Below are 18,232 nucleotides of genomic sequence, written 5' to 3' on the forward strand. Positions count from 1 at the left end.
CACGTCTGGCTCCCTGCATGGAGCCTGTGTCTCTCTATGTCTGTCATGAATAAATAAATGAAATCTTAAAAAAAAAGATTTAAAAAAAAAATGCCAAATAGTAAATATTTTAGGCTTTGCAGGCCATATGATGTCTGTCATAAGCCCTCAGCTCTGTTGCTGTAGCACAAAAGCAGCCATAGGCAACAGCTAAATGAATGAGCATGGTTGTGTTCCAATAGAACTTTATTTATGAACACTGGAATTTGAATTCTGTGTAATTTTTAAGTGTCATGAAATACTCATTTTATTTTTTTCAATCATTTAAAATGTCAGAGTCTGTCTTGGCTTTCAGTCCATAAACACAGGCAGTAGACTGGATTTGGCATTCAGGCCATAGTTTGCCAACCTCTGATTTGGATTAAAAACATTTCAATGAATAATCAGTTTATGCCTCAAAATGGTAAATTATAATTTTGAGGAAAATGTTTTACTTAATTACCAAAGAAGAATGCATAATTTAATATGTTTCCTACGTGTTTCAAACTTTCATCATGAAGCTAGCATCTTATTACTATGTTCCCTTTTTGGGGAAAAATAAATGACATTTTCTAGTACTAACCATAGCAAAATCTAAAAGTGATCACAATTATATATGTGGCTTTAAAAATTTTATAAAGTAGGAAAATAATTTTTATAATAGTATCTGGTCAATATTTTTACAGTGAGATTTTTTAGTAGTTTATAAAGATCATGATAGCTGCACTTTAGTCAAACAGATACTACATAAATGTATTTTTATTTTCATAAATGTATTTTTTAACAGCATTACTAAGGTTTAATTCACACACACAGTTCACAGACTTAAAGTCTACATTTCAGGGGTGATTGGCTGGCTCAGTGGGTAGAGCATGTAACTCTTGATCTGAGGGTCATGAGTTCAAGCCCCATGTTGTTGGGTGTAGAGATTAGTTTAAAAAAAAAAAAAATATATATATATATATATTTATATAAATTTTCAGAGTACCTGGGTGGCATAGTTAAGCATTGGACTTCAGTTGAGGTCGTGATCTTGGGATCCTGGTCCCAAGAGGGGCTCCCCGCTCACCAGGGAGTCTGTTTGTCTCTCTCCTTCTGCCTCTCCCCCTGCTTGTATTCTCCTGTCTTTTTCTCAAATAAATTCAATTTTAAAAATATATATTTTTTCAAACACACAAACAATCCAGTGGCTTTTAGTATATTCAGAATTGTGCATTCATCACCACAGTCAATTTTAGAATATTTTCACATTGCTAAAAAGAAACCCTACACCCTTTAAGTATCACCCCCTTCAATCCCTGTATGCTTGGTTAACCATTAAACTATTCTTTGGGGAACCCTGGGTGGCGCAGCGGTTTAGCGCCTGCCTTTGGCCCAGGGCGCGATCCTGGAGACCCGGGATCAAATCCCACGTCGGGCTCCCGGTGCATGGAGCCTGCTTCTCCCTCGGCCTGTGTCTCTGCCTCTTTCTCTCTCTCTCTCTGTGTGTGTGACTATCATAAATAAATAAAAATTAAAAAAAAAAACTATTCTTTATCTTTATGGATTTGCTTATTCTGGACATTTCATATAAATGGAATCATACAATGTTTGTTCCTCTGTGACTGGCTTCTTTTATTTCATGTTTTCAAGGTTCAACCATATTGTCACATGTATCAATACTTAATTTCTTTTTATTGCTAAATAATATCCCATCCCACACACATATTTATTTGTCCATTCATTAGTTGATGGACATTCAGGTTGTTTCCTCCTTATAAGTATACAATAGGTATACAAGTTTTTCTTTTTTTTTTTTAATATGGAATGAATTCTTCTTCTTTTAAAGATTTTATTTATTCATAGAGACAGAGAAAGAGAGAGAGAGGCAGAGACACAGGCAGAGGGAGAAGCAGGCTCCATGCAGAGAGCCTGACGTGGGACTCGATCCAGGGTCTCCAGGATCACGCCCTGGGCTGCAGGCGGCGCTAAACCGCTGTGCCACCGGGGCTGCCCGGAATGAATTTTTTTAAATATGAATTTGCACGTTATCCTTGTTCAGGGGCCATGCTAATCTTCTGTGTATTGTTAGAGGTTTTTAGTATATAAAAGCAAGCACAGTATACAAATTTTGTATACAAGTTTGCTATGTATACAAAGTGATCATAGTATACAAGTTTTTGTATGAACATATTTTCATTTTACTTTTCTATCTATCATATATAGATATATATATGAAGGGAATTGCTAGATCACATGGTAATTCTATGTTTAAACATTTGAGGAACTGCCAGATTATTTTCCAAAGCAGCTGCATTATTTTTTGTTCCTACCAGCAGGGTTTGTAGGTTTTAATTTTTCCACATCCTCACCAATATTTGCTATTATCTGTCTTTTTTTTTTTTTTTTTAGATTTTATTTATTTATTCATGAGAGACAGAGAGAGAGAGAGAGAGAGGCAGAGACACAGGCAAGAGGGAGAAGCAGGCTCCATGCAGGGTCTCTAGGATCAGGCCCTGGGCTGAAGCTGGCACTAAACCGTTGAGCCACCCAGGTTGCCCTATTATCTGTCTATTTTATTTTATCCATCTAGTGGATATCGTGTGGTTATCTTATGATTTTGATTTGCTTTTCTTTGATGTCTAGTAGTTATTGAGCATATGTCTTCATATGTTTTGACTATTCATATATATGTATATATAATACACAATACATATATGTATATATAATACATAATTTTTCATAGATATATATCTATAATATGTATATAATTTTTCATATATATATATATATATATATATAGTCTTTGAAAAAATGCCTGTTCGGGTACTTTGTATATTTTTTAATTGAGTTATTTGTCTTTTCATTATTGAGTCATGAGACTTCTTTATAGATTCTTGATACAAATCCCTTACCAGATGTATGATTTGCAAAAAATTTTTCCCATTTCATGCATTCTTTTTACTTTGTTGATGGTTCCACTGAAGTACAAAAATTTAATTTTGATGATGTCCAGTTTATCTTTTGTGTGTGTGTGCTTTTTAAGTATGTTTTGAGACTGATATCCATGGGAATCCCCATCTATCGTAAACAAAAATATTCATTCTTTATTTTAAATGATTGCATTATTGGTAAAATGTTATACCTACTTAATTTGCAGTCAAGAGAGGAGAGCAGAAAACAGGCTCTTGCAGCTAAAAGAGAAAAAAGGAAAGAAAAGAGAAAAAAGAAAAAAGAGGAACAGAAAAGGAAGCAGGAAGAAGATGAGGAAAACAAACCTAAGGAGAATTCAGAACTACCAGAGGATGAAGATGAAGAAGAGAATGATGAAGATGGTAAGAATGACCCTTCCAAATTAGGATAAAATTCTGTTTATCAACTTCATTTTGAGTACTTTTTATTCTAATTCTAGTTAGATATCCAGTACTTTAATCTGAAGTTGATAGTTGGCTTTTATAGTAAATATTTCTGAATATTTTACATTGTGAAGTGATACAGAGAAACAAAAAGGGGAAGGCAAGCATGTAATTTGAAGTTCAGTTGTAAGTTCTGTCAAAGGTCATGTATGTCTTGAATGTGATACAGTAAAGAGATTTGCCAGCTTCTCTTCAGGTTCTACCCTACCCTTTCCTCCTTCATTTGGAATCTAGGGAGAGGTCCATTTCCTCAATAAATTTTGAGCTAAGGTTTGGGCTCAAAGCTATACAGGGCTAGAGTTCATTATTCTCAGAGTTGTTTTGTGCATTTTAGCAGTGCTCGTAGTAGACAAGTAATTGTTCTAAGTTTTTATTAAAATTCAAGTTCATGAACATAGTGTAATATTAGTTTCAAATGTACAATTTAGGTGACTCAGTACTTCTGTGCAACACCTGGTGCTCATCACGAGTGTACTCCTTAATCCCCATCACCTGTTTCACCCATCCTCCACCCACCTCCCCTCTGGTAACCATCAGTTTTGTTCTCTACAGTTAAGAGTGTTTCTTAGTTGGTCTCTCCTCTTTTTTTTTCCCATTGCTCCTTTGTTTTGTTCCTAAATTCCACATATGAATGAAATCATATAGTATTTGTATTTCTCTGACAGACTTATTTTGCATAGCATAATACTCCCCACCTACCAATTCAAAGGGGTACATGCAACCCCAAAGTTTATATCAGCATTATTGACAATAACCCAACTATGAAAATTTTCCTGAATTTAAGCTGTATTGTGATTTTTGGTTAGTTCATGCGAGTAGCATCTCAGATTTTAAGAATGTTATGGTATGAATGTTTCATATCAAGTTAGACATTAAAATAGTATATAGTACCTGTGTTCTAACAATGAAGATTTCTTTATTTACTAATGAATACTGGTGAAAGGAAAAGATGACTTAAGGGACTGAATTATTGTGAATTATTATGTATATCTTGTCACAGTTTGTTTTGAGATCTGTGGCTATGAGTGTGATTTTTATCCTTTTGATAATTTCAGTGGAGCAAGAAGTTCCCATAGAACCTCCTAGTGCAACGACCACTACCACAATTGGAATCTCTGCAACATCTGCAACATTCACAAATGTGTTTGGGAAAAAAAGGGCCAACGTGGTGACAACCCCCAGCACCAATCGGAAAAATAAGAAGAACAAAACAAAGGAGACCCCTCCCACTGCTCATTTAATATTACCAGAACAACATATATCCTTAGCACAGCAAAAAGCTGATAAAAATAAAATAAATGGAGAACCCAGAGGTGGTGGTACAGGTGGAAATAGTGACTCTGATAACTTGGACAACACAGACTGCAACAGTGAGAGTAGCAGTGGTGGTAAAAGCCAAGAGTTAAATTTCACTATGGATGTGAATTCCTCTAGTGATAGGAGATACACCTCACTGCTACTCCATTCCCAAGAAGAGAAGACAAGTACTGCCACTTCCAAAACTCAGACACGGTAAATTTTTCTGATTGTTAACTCTACATCCACCTTTCCTTTTTCATGACCCACTCAAGAATCTGAAATACATTTTTTAGCACAAGTTGTATTAAACAATTTAGATCTACCACATTATCTGTCTTCAGTATTCAAAACTGAAATTCACTACTGTCCTAATCACATGCAACTTAGGAAGTGAGATTATTAGAGATTTTTATGATTCAGTTTTGAAGTTGAAAATACTAGCATATATTGATTTTATTTTCACTATGTCATTTTTACTGATTGTAGTGCAACTTCTGGCTTCTGAGTCCACTTTAATACTGAAATAGATAATCAGCTCTTTGCTCTGTTTTTTCTGATTTTCTGAACTGATGTGCCAAATTTTAATTCAAATATTTCAGCATAACTTTGTCTATAAATGGTCTCGTGAGTTTCAGTCTTAAAATTTGTTTTACTGGACTTGATAATTCTTTCTTCTCAGACTTGAAGGTGAAACAAGTACTAATTCCTTATCAACAAGCTGTAAGTCAGTGCCATTGCCATTAAGTTCTCCAAACATAAAGCTGAATCTGACTAGCCCCAAAAGGGGACAGAAAAGAGAAGAAGGATGGAAAGAAGTTGTAAGAAGGTAAGTAGAATTAGTCTTATCTTTTTAACTGGCAGAGACTATGCATAGGTTTTTTTTTAAAGAGGTAGTTACCCAATTACTTAATAATTTGAATGTGTTTAATTGGCTAAAGTAAAATGAGAAGGCATATGTAAATTTTGTGTACATATTTTATATGACACAACAAATGTTGGCTTTACAATAACAAAATGTATTTATAGACATTTTCAGATGTTTCCAGACATTTCCAGACAAACCATACAAAATGCTCACAAGCTTCTTGTAAAGATTCTATACTTGACAGCAAAGTCACAATGTTATTTGTGAGGACTATGATGTATGTTTAATAAAAACAGTCAAGTTTGTCCATATACATTGTTTAAATAAAGTTAGACTGGTTTTTTTAAAGATTTTTATTTATTTGAGAGAGAGAGTACAAGCAGGGGGAGTGGCAGAGGGAGAGAGAGAAGTAGACTCCTCACTGAGCAGGGAGCCTGACACAGGGCTCAATCCCAGGACCCTGGGATCCTGGGACCATGACCTGAGCTGAAGGCAGATATTAAACCGACTGAGCCACCCAGGGGCTCCTGAGTAAAGTTAGACTTTGCTGGAGAGTGTGTTCTAAAGAACTGGTTAGCCACTATTAACCAATAGAGTTGCTATTCACCATAACAAGGGGGAAAGGAGCCCATAATATTAAAACTATCTTCACCCTCAAAAAAGAATTACAATGCTTTATACTTAAACCATGAGGAAGGAGATGAATAAAAACAGACAGGCCACTGCTTTAAAATGTTTTGTACAGTCCAGATGATAATTTTAGCCTCTGTTCACGCTTTACAACAAGGAAGATTTGCTAATGGCATTAAATCACCAAAGGAGGGATGCCTGGGTGGCTCAGCAGTTTAGCGCCTGCCTTCAGCCCAGGGTGTGATCCTGGAGTCCTGGTGGGATTGAGTCCCACATCAGGTTCCCTGTATGGAGCCTGCTTCTCCCTCTGCCTGTGTCTCTGCCTCTCTCTCTCTCTCTCTCTCTCTGTCTCCCTCTCTCTCGCTCTCTTTTTCTCTCTCCCTGTATCTCTCATGAATAAATAAATAAATAATCTTTTTAAAAAATAAATAAATAACCAAAGGACTGAGATGTCTGGGTTTTTATTCTGTACTGTTCCTAAAGATTGTGTCCATTAAATGCAAACAAAAAGAAATCTTGACAGAATAGAAGAGATGCACCCTTGAGAAGCAGTTACCCAATTACTTAATAATTTGAATGTGGTTAGTTGGCTAAAGTAAAATGAGAAGCCATATGTAAATTTTGTATACATATTTTATATGACACAACAAATGTTGGCTTCACAATAACAAAATATATTTACAGACATTTCCAGATTGATTTAAGTATTACTCGTGGCATATAGCCTAATCCATGCTCTACTTTTCAAAGTATCTGAATATATCCTTCCCAGCATTAAGGTGTGGTAAATTTTAATCATGAAAAGTACCTCAAGGGCTGCCATTGTTACTCTTTTGGATGGAATAATGCAGGTTTTTGCAGTTCCCTCCTTGCAAAGGGAAATCATGGGGCCCAGCCCTGAGGACTTAAAAATAATGGGAAAATAACTCTCATCTGGTTCTGCTTTAATGCTTAAGAACTGCTTCTACCAGCAAACATTGGGTTTCGTTGATAGTCCTTAGGGGCAGGAGGCCATCTTATCAGATCCCAAGTTCAGCCTCTGGTCTTCTCTCCACCTCTGCTCAGCTCACATATGAATGGAAGTCTCGCATTCCACCTGTGACTTGCTTTTTATGTAGTTCAAATCTGAGGCTTTTTTTTTTTTTTATTGCTAAGTATAAATTATTGACATTGATAAGCTAGCCTCTAGTATTTGGTATGAAGTTTAACAGTATGTTATACATCATTTAAACTTTGGAAGAGTGTGTCCATATGGTTGTTGCAGCTTAGTTGACATGTGATGTTTGGAGCAGATTTAAATGCTTAGATCACAAGTTATTTAAAATAAAGTTTTGTGGGGCATCTGGGTGGCTCATTGGTTGAGCATCTGCCTTTGGTTCAGGCCATGATCCCAGGGTCCTAGGATTGAGTCCCACATCAGGCTCCCCACAGGGAGCTTGCTTCTCCCTCTGCCTATGTCTGTGCCTCTCTCTGTGTCTCTCATGAATAAATAGATAAAATCTTTAAAAATAAATTAATTAAAATATATAACATACAATTTTGTTATGGGGTGCCTGGGTGGCTCAGTCAGTTAAGCATCTGCCTTCAGCTCAGGTCATGGTCCTGGGGTCCTGAGATCAAGCCCCACATCAGGCTTCCTGCTCAGCAGAGAGCCTGTTTCTCCCTCTCCCTCTGCTGCTCCCCCTGCTTGTGTTCTGTGTGTGTGTATCAAATAAATAAAATCTTTTTTAAAAAACATTTTTGTTTTAAATGACAAGTAATTTTTACTTTCACTAAATTAAATTCAATGTAAGAGGTCAGTTGTAATACTTTCCCCTTTAATGTTTGAGAAATATTATTCTACAGGTGTCCATGAACATAGTCACTGAGACATCTTTTTAAATAAAGACAATTTGCTTTTATGAGCTCATGTGTAGTATTCAATTTCTAGGTCAAAGAAATTGTCTGTTCCAGCTTCTGTAGTTTCCAGGATAATGGGAAGAGGAGGCTGCAACATCACTGCAATACAAGATGTTACAGGCGCCCATATTGATGTGGATAAACAAAAAGATAAGAATGGTGAAAGAATGATCACAATAAGGTAATTGTGAAAAATGTATATTACTTGTTCTGTATGGAAATTAAATATTTTTAGAAGCAAACTTTTGTTAGGATATGGTACAATCAAGAATTTTATTCTAGGGCAGCCCCTGTGGCGCAGCGGTTTAGAGCCGCCTACAGCCTGGGGTGTGATCCTGGAGACCAGGGATTGAGTTCCACGTCGGGCTCCCTGCATGGAGCTTGCTTCTCTCTCTGCCTCTCTCTCTCTCTCTCTCTCTCTGTGTGTCTCTATGAATAAATAAATAAAATTAAAAAAAAAGAATTTTATTCTATGGTTAAGATTACCTGTTTTTTTTGTTTTGGTTTGGTTTTTTATGTCTTTGATCTTGTTTTGTTTTTTGTTTTCTCCCCAGGGGTGGTACAGAATCAACAAGATATGCAGTTCAGCTTATCAATGCACTTATTCAAGATCCTGCTAAGGAACTGGAAGACTTGATTCCTAAAAATCATATCAGAACACCTGCCAGCACCAAATCTATCCATGCAAACTTCTCATCTGGAGTAGGCACCACAGCAGCTTCCAGTAAAAATGCATTTCCTTTGGGTGCTCCAACTCTTGTAACCTCACAGGCGACAACATTATCTACGTTCCAGCCAACTAATAAACTTACCAAGAATGTTCCAGCAAATGTACGTTCTTCTTTCCCAGTTTCTCTACCCTTGGCTTACCCCCACCCTCATTTTGCCCTGCTGGCTGCTCAAACTATGCAACAGATTCGGCATCCTCGCTTACCCATGGCCCAGTTTGGAGGAACCTTTTCACCCTCTCCTAACACTTGGGGGCCATTCCCAGTGAGACCTGTGAATCCTGGCAACACCAATAGCTCTCCAAAGCATAATAACGCAGGCCGTCTACCTAACCAGAACGGGACTGTCTTACCCTCAGAGTCTGCTGGGCTAGCTACCGCCAGTTGTCCTATCACTGTCTCTTCAGTAGTTGCTGCCAGTCAGCAGCTGTGTGTGACTAATACCCGGACTCCTTCATCAGTCAGAAAGCAGTTGTTTGCCTGTGTACCTAAGACGAGTCCTCCGGCAACAGTGATTTCTTCTGTGACAAGCACTTGTAGTTCCTTGCCTTCTGTTTCCTCTGCACCTGTCACTAGCGGGCAAGTTTCCACCACATTTCTGCCCGCAAGTACTCCTCAAGCCCAGCTTTCTTCACAGAAGATGGAGTCTTTCTCTGCCATGCCACCCCCCAAAGAGAAAGTATCCACACAGGATCAGGCCATGGCACACCTGTGCACCCCATCTTCCACTGCCAATAGTTGCAGTAGCTCTGCCAGCAACACCCCAGGAGCTCCAGAAACTCACCCATCCAGTAGTCCTGCTCCTCCCTCCAGTAACACACAGGAGGAGGTACCACCATCCAGTGTGTCTGATTTAAGTCCCATGTCGATGCCTTTTGCATCTAACTCAGAACCAGCTCCATTGACTTTGGCATCACCCAGACTGGTTGCTGCTGATAATCAGGACACCAGTAATTTACCTCAATTAGCTGTACCAGCACCTCGAGTTTCTCATCGAATGCAGCCCAGAGGTTCTTTTTATTCAGTGGTACCAAATGCAACTATCCACCAGGATCCCCAGTCTATTTTTGTCACAAATCCAGTTCCTTTAACACCACCTCAAGGCCCACCAGCTGCAGTGCAGCTTTCTTCAGCCATGAACATTATGAATGGTTCTCAGATGCACATTAACCCAGCAAATAAATCTTTGCCACCTACATTTGGCCCAGCCACGCTTTTCAATCACTTCAGTAGTCTTTTTGATAGCAGTCAGGTGCCAGCTAACCAGGGTTGGGGAGATGGTCCACTGTCCTCACGAGTTGCTGCAGATGCCTCTTTCACTGTTCAGTCAGCGTTCCTGGGTAACTCTGTACTTGGACACTTGGAAAATGTGCACCCAGACAACTCTAAGGCACCTGGCTTCAGACCTTCCCAGCGAGTTTCTACTAGTCCAGTGGGTAAGTTATAACTATTACTGCAGCTCAGTATGGGGTTCTACCAGCATAACTGATTCCTCCAAGATAACAAAGCAGCTATTTTGTACTTACATACACCCAGGTGGCCCTATAGACATTTTTTAAATCATAGCAAGGGTTTGCATTTCTCAGATTTAAAAAGTTTGTCTTGCAAAGGTACCAGTCCCTAATCTACATTATTCTTTGTTATCAGTCTTGGGTCTTCAAACTGAATATTAAGTGATGTTTCATATTTCATAGTATTCTTTATTATTTACATTAGATAGAGATGATTGAAGAGATCCAGTCATTTGTGGGTTCTTACTGTAAAAAGACCAATTTAGATTCATCATTTTGGTTTCTCAAAATTACAGATTAGCTGCTGAGGCATTATAAGGAAGATAAAGATAGATAGGAGTCTAGTGTTGCCTTGAAGATAAGTAAAAAACCAGAGTCTGTTTTCCAGAATCTAGGAGCCAGATTTCACAGTGTTTTGCACTATTCTGAAAAGCAAATTAGAAATCACAGCTGAGGGATACCTGGGTGGTTTAACGTTTGAGCACCTGCCTTTGGCTCAGAGCATGATCCTGGAGTCCCGGGATTGAGTCCCACATCGGGCTTCCTACATGGAACCTGCTTCTCCCTCTGCCTAAGTCTCTGCTTCTCTCTCTCTCTCTCTCTCTCATGAATAAATAAATAAAATCTTAAAAAAAAAAAAAAAAAAAAGAAGAAGAAGTCGTAGCTGACATGGAATGGGGGTAAGTAGCTCTGGCCAAGGGCACCTGGGTGGCCCAGTGATCGAGTGTCTGCCTTTGGCTCAGGTCGTGATCCCGGAGTCTGGGGTTCGAGTCCCGCATCGGGCTCCCCACAGGGAGTCTGCCTCTCCCTTGTGCCTAGGTCTCTGGCCTCTCTCTGTGTGTCTCTCATGAATAAATAAAATCTTTTTAAAAAAGAAGCAGCAGCAGCTTGGGACACCTGGGTAGCTCAGTGTGAACATCTGCCTTCAGCTCAGGGCGTGATCCTGGGATCCAGGATCCAGCTTCTCCCTCTGCCTTTGTCTCTGCCTCTTTCTCTTTCTCTCATGAATAAAAATAAAATCTTATAAAAGAAGAAGAAGAAGAAGAAGAAGAAGCAGCAGCAGCAGCAGCTCTGTGGCCACTTAGCAGTTTTCTTTCAGTTAGAAAAATGTCTTTTATAGCCCATCCTTCCTTTTTGCTAATCATAAACTGATCTGTGGTGTTGAAAATTTGGGAGTTTATGGATATAGTATAATTTTATCCATAAACTAACTTAACTTCCAGATATTTTTTTAATTTACTTGTCTTTTAGGAAAACATAACTGTTATATAATCTTTCAAGTAGATATATAAGGTTACATAAGATCATCTATAGTCCACAATATTCTCTTGGATTTCTTTCTTCCATTTCCTTTCTTTATTTTTTTCTGTAAATCAGTATCTATTTTAACTTTTCATTTTGGGGAAACTGCAATAGAGGTTTTCAAAGGCCACAGGGTGAAAGAACTCATTGCCAGTGCTCGGGCAATCCGTGTAGAAAACATTAATCTTTGAACTGACTGGCACTAACGTGTGAATTACAAGTGCCTTAGCCCAAGTTTGACTTCAGGTCTCTCATATTCCAGTGTTTGAGCTTTTTGCACTCTAATACTGTATCCCAGAAGATGTACAGATTATTAATTTTTAGACAAAAGTAAAAGGAGAGAAAAAATTATCCATCTAGTTTGGTAGAGAACAAGGTTTGGAGATCTTAATTACTCACATCTATATAGCCTCAATTATTTACTGTTAATTAAAAACAATCATTTTTTGAAAGCAAGCCTTAGCCTGGACCTTCCCTCTGGGGTCCAGGATTGGTAAGCCTGGACTTAACTGCCTATCTAGTTTCTTTTGTTGATCCTTGTTTTTCATAATTTGTCATAGATACAGTTTATTCTTCTGGTTGACAGGTAAGAATTAGTAATACTGAAGACAATAGAGAAGGATGTGGAGAAATTGGAAACCTCAAATGCTGCCAGTGGAAATTCAAAGTCATACAGCAACTTGAGAAAAATAGTTCTTGGCATTTCTTCAAAAAGTTACATGTAGTTACCATATTGATCCAGTAATTCCACTCTTAGGTGAAAGAGAAACATGTCTACACAAAAAACTGGTATTCAGATATTCATGGCAGCATAATAACCCAAAAGTGGAAACAACCCACGGTCCCTCAATTGATAAATACCAAAATAAAATGTGGTGTGTTGATATAATGGGATTACTATTCAGCAGTGATAAGGAAAGAAGTACAGATGCATGCTACAGCATGGATGAACCTTGAAAACATTATGCTAAGTGAAGGGAGCCAGTTGCAGAAAGATCACATACTATATAATTCCATTTATATGAAATTTCCAGGACAGACTAATTGATAGAGACTGTATATTATTGGTTGTTTGGAGAATGAGAAGTTACAGGTAATAGGTACAGAGTTTCTTTTAGGGAAGACAAAAATGTTCTAAATTTTTTTTTCTAAGATTGTATTTATTCATGAGAGACGCAGAGGGAGAAGCAGGCTCCATTCATGAAGCCTGAGGGACTCAAAAGGAATTAAGTATACTTTGAACTTTTAGTTTAGCTTTAGTTTTAGCTTTAAGCTTTTAGTTAGCTTTTAGTTTAGTTTTAGCTTTAAGCCTTGGCTAATTGGATGTCTTGGACCTGTTTTCTTGCAGGCTTACCATCCATTGACCCATCAGGCAACTCCCCATCTTCCTCTTCAGCTACTCTGACAAGTTTTTCCGGCATACCTGGAACACGGGTTTTCCTGCAAGGGCCAGCTCCTGTTGGGACTCCAAGTTTCAACAGACAACATTTTTCCCCCCATCCTTGGACAAGCGCCTCAAACTCATGTAGGAATCCTGAAGGAACTCTTCCCAAAGAGTCTTGAATAAATTATGAAACTATTTGTTTCAGGGAATACTACATAGTAACTTTAGTAAGCTAAAGTTTAGTAAACTAGAGTAACTGGTATGATGGCTTGCAGATACCAAAGGTTTGTATTGCAGTCCTGTCAAAAATTGTCAGTCATTCGTAGAAAACTTGAGAAGGAACAAGACATCCTTCCAAGCCAGAAATGTTTACTCTGAGTTGAATGAAGAAAAGAGGTACTACATGTAGTTTTATAAAAGGACCCTTTGTGGGGAGAATTGCAAAATAATTTCTTTAATCTGGAAAGAAGCAGATTTATGTATCTAGTCAGTTTGGTATGATTCTTAGTTTATCTTTACATTTTAGGAAACCATATTATTGCCACTTGTAAGTGAAAATATGCCTTTGTTCTTCATTATTTCAATATTTAGAACAGATGAAGTTCTCCCAGTACTTAAACAGGATTTGATTTTTTAAAATGAGCGTCATGAAGCAGTCAAGGAGTATTGGCCCTTTTGACAAGGAAAACTACCAACATTACCTGAAAATCCCATTAAGAAACAAAGCCATGAGTTGAATTCAAGATATTTGCTAACATTTAACTTTTTATCCTTATGGAGAAAAAGGACTGTAGAAAGAGAATAGCTAAATATAGAGGACCACCAGCTCTTTTCCAAACAATATGCTGGTTACTGTACAAACATTGCCACATTTAAGTTAATTTAAATTTTTAAATTAATATGGCCTTCCTTTCTAGCTTTATTCAGCAATCTGGAAAAAAATTTTTAGACTATTTGTTTATACTTTGTATGTGCAGAAGTAATATAGGATAATATTCATAGAACTTACATATTTTCATTTGAATGATCTTATAAAATGAAATTTTTCTTTACAGAACCTGTGTTGTGGAATAGATGTTTCCAACAAGGTTTCTCATATTCTTATAATTAGTTTTTAATGTAATAAAACAATAGACAAATATTTTGCCACCAGGTGACTCTCCTATTCCATCTGTTTCTTCGGGATCATCTTCACCTCTTTCAGCCACCTCTGCCCCACCAACATTGGGCCAACCAAAAGGAGGCAGTGCCAGTCAGGATCGAAAGATACCTCCCCCCATTGGAACAGAGAGATTAGCCCGGATTCGACAAGGAGGGTCTGTCGCACAAGCCCCTGTGGGGACCAGTTTTGTCGCTCCCGTTGGACACAGTGGAATCTGGTCATTTGGTGTCAACGCTATGTCAGGTATAGTTACCTTGTCCTACGTCCAGAGGGATAGATATCTCAAGTAAGTTGTGGGATTTTGCCATTAAAACATAGTTCCTTAAAACAAAATAGCTTAGTTCCTACACTTAACAGTCGGTAGGAGTGTTTATACCTTTGAAGAATTCAAACCAGTCTCAGAGATTGGAATATTAGATTTATACATAATAATATATGTAATATGTATAATAATAATAAATATAGATTAGAAGTAAAAGATTCAAAGTGTACTTCCTTTCCCTTTTAAGCTTTCCAGTGTAGAATAGGATAATCATTAATGTTCCTTCAGAGAGCACTTGGTCTTTTGAAAAAGACGAGGTAGAGTATTTGGGGTATTCAAAGGACTTTCCCCAGTTTTCCAGGAACTGGTTCTTTTGGTTTGCAGAGATTGTCATGAACAGGCACTGAGCTCTTCCAAGGAATGAGTTTGTTAAAATTTAGTATGAAAAAAGTTCAAGTAGTAATATATTGTCATTTTACCCAAATAAATATCAAACCTTGTCCTCAATTCTTCTTTCCAGAAGGCTTATCAGGTTGGTCACAGTCTGTGATAGGGAACCATCCAATGCATCAACAATTATCAGACCCAAGCACATTCTCCCAGCATCAACCAATGGAGAGAGATGATTCTGGAATGGTAGCCCCCTCTAACATTTTTCATCAACCTATGGCAAGCAGTTTTCTGGATTTTTCTAAAGTGAGTCAACAAACATTGTAACTTGTTTAACACTTTGCCAGCTAGTGTTAAGGAATAGTTTGTATTGAAATAATTCTTCCTTTTGGTGTAACAAGTTTGTTTCCATGACTTGGCCAGATCTTTTAGTAGTTTCCCTTTTCTTCTTACTTAGCACAGGCTTATTGGTGAAACTAAAATATGGAAAAGTTGAAGGTATTATATGTGTTCATCAAAGTTGGGAAATTTCCTGATACTGGACTTCGTTAGGTTGTTTTTCTTCTTGTTGAAAAGTATTGCTGGGGCACCTGGGTGGCTCAGTGGTTGAGCATCTATCTGCCTTTGGCTCAGGATGTGATCCCGGGGTTCTGGGATCAAGTCCTGCATTGGGCTCCCTCACAGGGAACCTGCTTCTCCCTCTGCCTATGTCTCTGCCTCTCTCTGTATGTCTCTCATGAATAAAAAAATAAAATCTTAAAAAAAAAAAAAAGTATTGCTTATGCAGGTAACCACTTTTGGTTTTTCACTACTGTATGATGCTATATTTTTAAAGACTCCTAAGGAGCTCTGTGGATGATGGGAAATTAGAGATATCTAATCTGGAATTATGGAATCATCATTTATAATCACTTCAGGATTAAACCTTTCTTTCTGCTGTCATAGGGTCTGCCAATTTCCATGTATGGAGGCACCATAATACCCTCTCATCCTCAGCTTGCTGATGTTCCAGGAGGACCTCTGTTTAATGGACTTCACAACCCAGATCCTGCTTGGAACCCTATGATAAAAGTTATTCAAAATTCAACTGAATGCACTGATGCCCAGCAGGTAAAATAGACTTAATGCTCTTTTATTTTGTCATGTTATTCTTTTAATTCTTTGGGTAATACAAAATCTAAATATCAAGTCATGACATCTGACCATCTTCATCTGAATTTTTTCAATATCAATATGATGCTACTAAACATTTTATCTCATGTATGTGTATTCTTCCTAGGCAGAAACAGTGAATTGCCATTGCATTTATATATTCAATTTGTAAATGTCTAAAGATTCCTAATTAGAAATTCCAATTTTTCCTCCCCCTTTTCAGATTTGGCCTGGCACGTGGGCTCCTCATATTGGAAACATGCATCTCAAATATGTCAACTAAATTAGAAGGTCTTACTCTTTAGCCTTGTTTGAGAAACCTATGACCTTGGAAGAACTCTGGGGATTTTTTTTTTTTTTTTAATGTGCCTAACTAAGCAATTTTCTCTGAGGCATTAGCAATGGAAATTTGATTGCCCGTTGTATAAGAACAAAGTGATTTCCTATCCACCTGATTATGTTCTCTGGTTAGTTTAGCCACTTTGAACTTAGTGCTTTTGGCTAAACATACTGAATGCTACTTGTATGCAGAAAAGAATTAGATGATTACATGTTTCAACCTTTTAGGGTGGTAAATACATGTACAATTGTTTACATACTAAAAGGAAAAAGTTGAGTAAATTTCTTGTCATATAGTGGCTCTACTTAATGTAGCCTGTATTAATGTGAAATATTTACCAGAATATTCAATAAAAAGATGAACAGTGTTTAGAAGTGGGGTGTGATCCTTTCAGTGGTCATGCAGATATTACCCAATTCACAATCCTATTGAACCAAGTTGTTAATACTGTATTTCTAACAGGCATCTCACATTTTACACTTTGAAGATCATTTTTAGACTGCCTTGGAAAAGTGTTTTGTAGACTAGTTATCTACCAATTCTGTGTTAAAAATTCCTTATTGTTCTCTTCCGTATCATTTTGTAAGTGGGAAAGTTTCAAGCCTCTGCAATTTGTCTTTTGTGACTTTAGCAGATAGGCCTCTGCTGGGGTTAGCTCCTTATGGATGATGAGTGTCAATAAGGACCAAAGGATTGCAATCAGATGACACTGAACAAATTTAGCGACACTCAAATCCTCAAAGTTCAGGCTCTTTTTGTGCTTCCTGACTTGTATCTAAAGACTTATTTGGTTTTAGTGTTTTATGTTTTATTTGGGTTGGGACATAGCAGTGGGTGGGAGTGCCTCCTGTAATACTGTGGTATTGTTGATCACGAGAGTAATCTTTATAAATATGTGACTAATTCTGGGCTTAGTTCCACAGCCCCAAGTATGAAGAGCCAGTATGTTTAACAAGCTAAACACAGGGACACTAGAATGGATTGCCTTGGCCAAACTATAGGTTCTGCCAAAAATCTGATGCAATAGAGAAGGAAAAACAACCCTCTGAAAAGAACAGCCATCAACATATTCATATTTTAATGTAGTGGAATTTCCTGGTTTTATGTATAGGCACTTTAGAAAATAAAACAAGAAAAAGTTTAAGGCTGATAGAGGAGTCACAACACACATCAAGACAAAGAAGAATGTACAAAAAAGTAGTAATAGCAGCAGAGCCATATAAGCAGCACTTTTCAATTTTCATACCACCAGGAGTTCTTAATCTTACCTGCCTGGCTCCTAAAGCCACCGCTAAATGAGACACACCAAGTTCTGTGTTAGACATGCCTGGTTCTTTTGTCTTCCATATTATCTTATATATGAGAGCTTCTTTAACCTCATTTCTTGTTTTCTATTTTGAGTGGATTTGGAGAGTATCAGGTGTTGAAGGTCCTGCTTTTTTAGTGCTTTGATAAACACATCAGATTCTCAAAAGACCCCTTGGATCACCTATATATCTTGATGTTTCTATTTATCACTAACAATAAAATGACCAAAAAAAACACCTAATATTAGTGAAATAAATGTGTCCATGAGGGACACAGAGAGAGGCAGAGACATAGGCAGAGGGAGAAGCAGACTCTTCACAGGGAGCCCAATGCGGGACTCGATCCTAGAACTCTAGGATCATGACCTGAGCCGAAGGCAGACGCTCAACCACTGAGCCACCCAGGTGTCCCAATGAGAAATAATATTAAGCAAATTATTCAGTGGGACAAAAATGCTTTTCCTGTTTTGACCATCTACAATACATTTGAATTATCTGGGAGAGCCCTTAATTCTATCTTCTGCACCTTGAGGATAACAGAATGAGAAATTTTATCTCCAGTCAGGAACTAAAATCCATGCAAAGAGG

At 37.7% G+C, this 18,232-nt stretch overlaps 1 protein-coding gene and 1 non-coding gene across 8 annotated transcripts in view; one reads left to right on the top strand and one right to left on the bottom strand.

Annotated features, from left to right (window-relative positions):
* Nucleotides 1-16,711, top strand: part of ANKHD1 (ankyrin repeat and KH domain containing 1) — a 118,954-nt gene extending 102,243 nt beyond the window's left edge. For 2 of the 7 annotated variants that reach the window (XM_025445456.3, XM_025445459.3), the window contains 10 exons: nt 3,158-3,332; nt 4,469-4,925; nt 5,392-5,538; nt 8,138-8,287; nt 8,661-10,270; nt 12,996-13,172; nt 14,185-14,436; nt 14,976-15,151; nt 15,791-15,955; nt 16,221-16,711. In XM_025445456.3, the coding sequence (XP_025301241.1) occupies nt 3,158-3,332; nt 4,469-4,925; nt 5,392-5,538; nt 8,138-8,287; nt 8,661-10,270; nt 12,996-13,172; nt 14,185-14,436; nt 14,976-15,151; nt 15,791-15,955; nt 16,221-16,280 (3,369 nt within the window). In that variant the 3' untranslated portion in view covers nt 16,281-16,711. The remainder of the gene's footprint in view (nt 1-3,157; nt 3,333-4,468; nt 4,926-5,391; nt 5,539-8,137; nt 8,288-8,660; nt 10,271-12,995; nt 13,173-14,184; nt 14,437-14,975; nt 15,152-15,790; nt 15,956-16,220) is intronic. The other 5 variants (XM_035713851.2, XM_025445458.3, XM_049101839.1 and 2 more) reach the window with 4 other exon arrangements.
* Nucleotides 2,016-2,123, bottom strand: LOC112659128 (U6 spliceosomal RNA). Its single transcript, XR_003136200.1, has one exon. It is a non-coding gene; the product is annotated as a U6 spliceosomal RNA (small nuclear RNA).
* Nucleotides 16,712-18,232: the final 1,521 nt, after the last annotated feature.

Source organism: Canis lupus, chromosome 2 (assembly GCF_003254725.2).
Source record: "Canis lupus dingo isolate Sandy chromosome 2, ASM325472v2, whole genome shotgun sequence".
In the NCBI taxonomy this organism is placed as follows: domain Eukaryota; kingdom Metazoa; phylum Chordata; class Mammalia; order Carnivora; family Canidae; genus Canis; species Canis lupus.